Source organism: Primulina tabacum, chromosome 8 (assembly GCF_025594145.1).
Source record: "Primulina tabacum isolate GXHZ01 chromosome 8, ASM2559414v2, whole genome shotgun sequence".
Lineage (NCBI taxonomy): Eukaryota > Viridiplantae > Streptophyta > Magnoliopsida > Lamiales > Gesneriaceae > Primulina > Primulina tabacum.
The window spans coordinates 24,528,588-24,535,258 of NC_134557.1; the positions used below are offsets into that span (position 1 = coordinate 24,528,588).

The 6,671-nt window shown below is 37.2% G+C and overlaps 1 protein-coding gene across 1 annotated transcript; it reads right to left on the reverse strand.

The window, feature by feature from the left end:
* Positions 1 to 5,166: 5,166 nt before the first annotated feature.
* Positions 5,167 to 6,427, reverse strand: LOC142553885 (F-box/kelch-repeat protein SKIP30-like). The gene has a single exon (XM_075664411.1). The coding sequence runs from the start codon at positions 6,425 to 6,427 to the stop codon at positions 5,390 to 5,392; it is 1,038 nt and encodes a 345-aa protein (XP_075520526.1). The 3' UTR covers positions 5,167 to 5,389.
* Between the last annotated feature and the right edge of the window lie 244 nt (positions 6,428 to 6,671).

A 6,671-nucleotide genomic window follows, 5' to 3' on the forward strand; every position in this document is an offset into this window, starting at 1 on the left:
TTGTGATCCAAACCATGTTGTATTGTTGCTTGAAGGGATTCCAATTTAGGGACACTAAAAAGGGATGAGTTTAGGAGGGTTTGATGGCCTATATAATTTGACGGAAGGGCTGGACGTGAGGGGTTAAGGGTTGCATGAAAATAAGGGTCCTTGCATGGCTAAGGTTTGCGGCTAGGACTCCTGCAAGGCCACGGCTTCCAGCAGCTATTAGGGTGCGACCGGGAGACATAAAGGTACTGTAGGAGGGTTCAAGGGAGGCTGCACGATGCTAGGTTAGAAGGGCTAGGTGATCGCGTGTGCTTGGGGGCCGCGCTTGGTTGGGAAGTTGCGGTTTTGATGGGAAGGGATTCTAGGTTCTTTAGACTCGGTCCAAAAGGGTCCCTAAGGTTTAGTCATGGTCCTAAGATGGGTAGCAAGGTCTGGTAGGGTCGTTTGAAGGCCAAGAACGAAGCACACTTGGCTAGGGAGGGCTGCGCGTGGTTATGGGTCACGGGTTGCAGAGCTGGCCTCATTTGGGATGTGAGGCCTGGTCCAACTGCTTGCTGTGGAGTAGTTCTAAGTCATAGAAGGGTCGAACAGGGCGTGGACCAAGCGGATAGGGGCTGGAACCGAAATAGGAGGAGTTAATATCCTATTAGAACTAGGTCACATATGCAGAAAACCAGCAGCTGTAGGGACATATTCCAGGGGCTTTTTGGGCTTGAATTGAGTTCAATAAGGCTTAGTTATGTTTTAAGAAGCTTTTGTTAAAGTTTGGTTAAGTTTCGAGTCCATACGAGTCAAAATCGGGATGTACGTCTAAGTTGTCAAAACGAATTGGGAAATTATTCGAGAGGCATAAGTTTACATCTAAGAAGTATTTATGAGTGTATTTTAAGGTGATATGCTAGTTTGGAATGATTTGGATCGTCGTTTCGAGGTCTAAGGATAAATACGAGAAGTTATGCTTCTAGGGGTAAAATGGTCATTTTACACCCAAAGATTTATTAGACGTCCTGGCAGTGCCCTGAATGCTATAAAATATGTTAATATGTTTTAAATGTTTACGAAATTTTATGATGAAACGTTAATGCTAAAAGATATGTTGCATGCTTGGTTTAAAAAAAATGATTTTTATATGCTTGAATTTTTATAAGTGATGAAAATACGAAAAGTTGAAGGAGGTGAATTAATTGTATACGAGGATACGATGATATAATGATATGATTGTAGATAACATGAGGGAAAAGGCCCCACAGGGAGCCTGTTTACGGGAGAAGGCCCCACAGGGAGCCCGACGATCGTATTTCCATCGACATGATATGATGATGTGTAAGGCCAAGACTCAGTTGACGGGTGAGAGTGTTGCTGATGTCCCCGCCATCAGTACTGTAGTTACACGTAGATGGATCCTTCGACCTTCAGCTGATACGAAAGTCATAATTAACGATTCGAATTCAATAAAAGGGAAACATATAAATATATGATAAAAAAAAAATGTTTATGATGAAAGGAAAAATGTTTATGTTTATGCATGTTCATGAAAAGCAATTTTAAGTATAAGTATATTCATTGTTGCATGTGATTGTATATGTATTACTTGTTATCATGGTTAAAGTGTGTTGAGTCAATAGACTCACTAGGTGAGATCGATGCAGGTGAGCATGATGTTGATGTTAATAGAGGACTTGATCGATGGTTGAACTATCTGGACTGAAGGTGCATACAACCCGATGACCGGTGCTATTTTTCCGCAAATAAAACAAGTTTATGATGTTTCGGTTTCACTCTCTTCATTTAATAAACAGTTAAGCTAAATTCCACAACTTTCGTTACATGGAGTCGACTTATAATTGCTTTATAAACAATCTATTTGAATAAAACTACAGTTGACAAATTCAACTCCTTGGACTTCACTAACTCAAGGAGAACACATAATCAATACTTATGCAATCCTCAATGATTGAAGGATACAGCTAATCGAGAGTTGACAACTTCATGTGATTCAGAACAAAATTTTTTCCTATTCGAGCTTATCCTAATTTTTCCAATTCCTTTTACGATCAAGAACATCAGAACTCAAGTCTGATTGTACCCATCAGATCATGGTAAAAACGCCTAGTAGCATCATCCCATGATCCTTTGGGTATCACTGATAGTGCGTACAAGAACCTTAAGTTATGGTTAAAGTACAATTCGGTCCTTTCAACTCATATATTCTGATCGAATATGCAAACATTGGTATACCAAGAGTTACAAATGAATTTGATAATGATGTGATGTATCTTTTTGAGCAATAATTGTGATGTGATATGCGCAGCTAAGGAATCCACTTTCTAAAATGCGCATGTCTTACTCTGACCAGAGATTTCTTACACTATTAACTCATCAGATCACATATAATATCTTAACCCATGGGTGAGCGCAGAATCACTGACTACAATACATAGACTTTTATGTATTTCGAAACTACACCCAACCTGATCACCACCTGTTGGCCCTCAATGGAATCGATAAACAGATCAAATTGCATGCTCGTACGTAGAGCCTCTACGTTGTCCCGGGTCAAAAGACTAATGGCGTACAACCATAACTGCAAACTATTCCACTCGATAAATGATAACCACTTGGACAGTCCGAGGGAAGGTTTTTCAATGAATCATCAAATGATCACCCATCTGTATGAATGAACATCTTCATGTCCATACCAATGAAACATGACGTTTACGTCACAGATGCTAGTCTCAAGCTCGAACGATCTTTATCTTTATTTTAGGCGGCTGGATCGATTAGGAATAGTTTAGAATATATAGTACGCTTTTTAATGAGTTTCATGATCTTATGTTGAAAGGCAGACCACATGGTACCTATTGTATATTCAATTAGTTTATCTATGCAACTTGCATGAGTATACAGATAAAATAAATACCATAATTGGACAAAATTGTAAAATATATTTAAAATAAAGGTTGTGTTTATATAAGAGTCAATAACGCTCAAGCAATAAGTTGACTTGCTGGACACTTACTCTAACAATTTAAACATAAATTTATCTTATAATTGTTAAGATTAATATAAAAAAATCGATAAATGGACATACAATATGCCAAATAATATTAATTTTGTGGACTATATATCTAGTATTTGTGTAAGAAAATAGAATTGGCGTTGAATTATTGAGATGCAAGCGTAGGACAATGATACATGCCTAACAACGTACCACCTCAAGCGAGAGAGGCCCCAACCAGACAATTTCCTCCATGATGCAAGCAGATAACATTTATTCTCCATCCCCACATTGATGCCTAGATTTTATTTTTATTTATTCAAATTAATAATAAATGTTGTTTCATAAATTTATTTAAATTATTAACTATATATAAATATTAATATCTATATGTTAAGCGATGGTCCAACAAAGTAACATAACACATATTTTTTTATCATTCACTTGAAGTATTTATCTTCATATATAATACAACAAATGTTATTAAAATATGGCATAAACTAACTGCGTAACCATCTTCAGTCTCTAATGGTACACCATTTTCAAATTTATCCGAATACACACTAGAATTTATTTTTCTCGTTCTCAAAATGACTTTGATCGTAATTTGAAATATATGTATGAGTAAATTTATTTTAAAATTTATTTCTATACAAAATCTATCACTAAAAAATATATCCAATTATAAATAATTCAATGAAGTTGGATTAATAATCGGCCATATTCAAGTGATTGGATTTGTGACTTGTCATCATTAATCAAACAGTAAACTAAACCCAAACAAATACGTAAACTTTACTTAAATTGTTGGTTTTAATTTAATTATTATACATTTTGTGTGGCAAATGCATATTTGTGGGCACCCTCCTGTCTTATCGTGTAAATAATTGGAGATCGATTTTCAAACAGAAATAGGTAAGACAGTTTGCCCTTGTATTCTAACTTACACGTGTCGTTTTTTGATTCGTTCGCATGTATGTTAGTTTTTTTTCCCAAAATATTTATTATAAAAAAATTTAAGGTTAAGGGAGATGCAAATTATACATACATACATGTGTGCTGAGGAGAAATGATATCAAGTCAGAAGTGAAAGTTCGATGTAATTAACTATACTAAACATTTTTTCTAATGTAGTTGTTTTTTTAATTATTATTATTTTTATCATAATTGGATCGATGAATGTCAAATTTCATCCCTTGTAACATTTGATCATTACCCAACTGAAACAATAATTAATTACCAGTATATATATATATGAACATTTTAAATTATTTTTTTTAATAGAATTTTAGTGTTATCGCCTGCAGAAAACTCTAATGTTTGCTCTATATTTATAGCTCTGTCATAGCATTATTGATTTCTATTTATTACCATATCCACTTGCTTTTCTTTTTTAATAATATTAATATATGTTTCAATAAATATCCGTGATTAAATTATGTATTAGACCGTATATTTAATAAAGATACAAAAGTACGTGTGCCACCACTAAAAGTAAGACCCACGCACATTTAGATTGTTTACCAAGAGTAACTGTGACTATAGGTATATGAGAAGCGATATCTGTTTTTTTCTTCCTAAAATCCCATCTTTTCTCTAGATACAAATTCTTGATTAACAAGTTGTGCCTTGATGGATCCTGGTATCGACGGATTGAGAGTTGTTTGCTGTGTAGCCATAAAAAACCTGAGTTTGAGTCGAAAGATACTCGACTATGTACGCGTACCCAATTATACATGTTTGGTTATAATCACACGGTGCCTGCTCACGAGATTAGAGAACACTAGTTGGACGAATGCGTCTCTTATAATTAAGGGCGTTGGGAGGGGCCGTAAGTGGTGCTCACCCTCATAAATTTCTATGTGGATATGCACCAAGGCAGAAAGTTTCTGCCTCACCAGCCCCATTCACCAGATTATGTACACCAATCAGCACCAACAATAAAATGTAAATTGTTGAATGCGACCAATAATGGCAGTGAATTTACAGTCAGAGTAGGGGTCACATTTCAAAGCGAACATATGTGATATAGAAGATGGCATACCACTCACACTCATTATGATGCAATAGTGGAAGAGAAACGGAAAAGGGAGGAAACTCTAGCCACAAGTACAGATGGGAACTGCCAAAAATATACAACACTTCGCTACAGAAACAAATCGTGATGGTGTGCAATTACAAAACAAAACGAAACTCAGATGAAATTAACCAATTAAACATTCTAACAAGCTGAAGGATTGTACTACTCAACTACAAGAGGTCAATGTAAATGCCTCCATGCAAAATATTGGACAGCCACAAAAATGTTGGTCCATAAACTCGATTCAGAAGCATTATGTGGTCCACAGAAAAATCCAAACGAACTATTAATGGTCTCATTAACAGCTAAAACAAGAACAAAACCTAAAGCTTTAGTTGTGTACATCCAAGAACAGTTCCCCGGCACCGCGTTATAGGAGCCACCTGACGCCAAACCAGTCTCTCGCTGCCCAGTGTAAGAACATCGACATCAGAGGTAGCCTTGATGTCCCAATTCATCCTGTCCGGCCCGATGACACCTCCAATTATGTAAATATCGTCTCCCAAGCCTATCATGGCAAACCCAATTTTACGACGGAACTCGGATGCGGAGACTATCAACTTATTGGAATCCCTTTCCTGTTTGTAAATCTGGCCATGACTCATTATATAAAGCTTACCCTTAACAACTGCCATAGGACCCTGAAGCCAACCATAGTCATGAACAGTCCAACCCTGCTTAATATTTTCCAAGACTTGTATGGTTGACAATCCCTTGTGCAAGATATGAACTTTACCCCCAATAACAAAACCAGTACATGCAGTATTGTGTGTGTGGTGGAGATCAGGTATTGGAACCCAATCATCCTTTTCAGGGTCGTATATTTCGGCTTTGGAGATTGATTTACGGGAGTTGGTAAAACCACCTGCAACAATTATCTTTCCATCCAATTCACAGCATGCAAACATGGCCCTAGGGACGGTCATGGCTGCGCACAAGTACCACTGCCGAGTTATTGGATCATATGACCAAACCTCGTCTGATGCAAAACATCCATCCTGGTCACCAGTCAAAGGGTCCACAGCATCACTACCACCACCTAGTACATATAGCTTTCCTGCAGCAGAGACGACACCAAAGTGGGCAAGGTGCCGAATATTTGAAGGAAGATCCGGGAGAGTAATCCAAAGGTCATGTAAAGGATCATAAAGCTGCCACAAATTGTCAGGGTCATAAGCACATACACATATAAAATCCTCGGTTGCATTGACCTCCTCACGGGCTTTGAAAAGCTCATTGCTGTGAATGGCACTGCGCCAGGAATGGGAAACAAGTTCCAATTTAGGATGTAGATAAAAAGGAACTCGTGCAAGACACCTTATGGCCACAGCATCTGGAAGGCCTTCAATGAGTCCAGACATGATTACTGTAGCAGCTCATATATTTCTCGGCTCCAACAGAATTAATTTGCAGCTAGGTAAGAAATAGACGCATCTGTCTGATACATGAAATTGAGATAAAGAATGTTAATGGGATTAGCGTGAACTATGCAAATTCATTAAAAAACACATGGCTTTCCTTAACAATAAAGTTCTCGATACAGTTGGGTGCGAATATATAACTTACAGTATCTTGTTTGTCACCGATAGTTTTTGTTTCTATCAT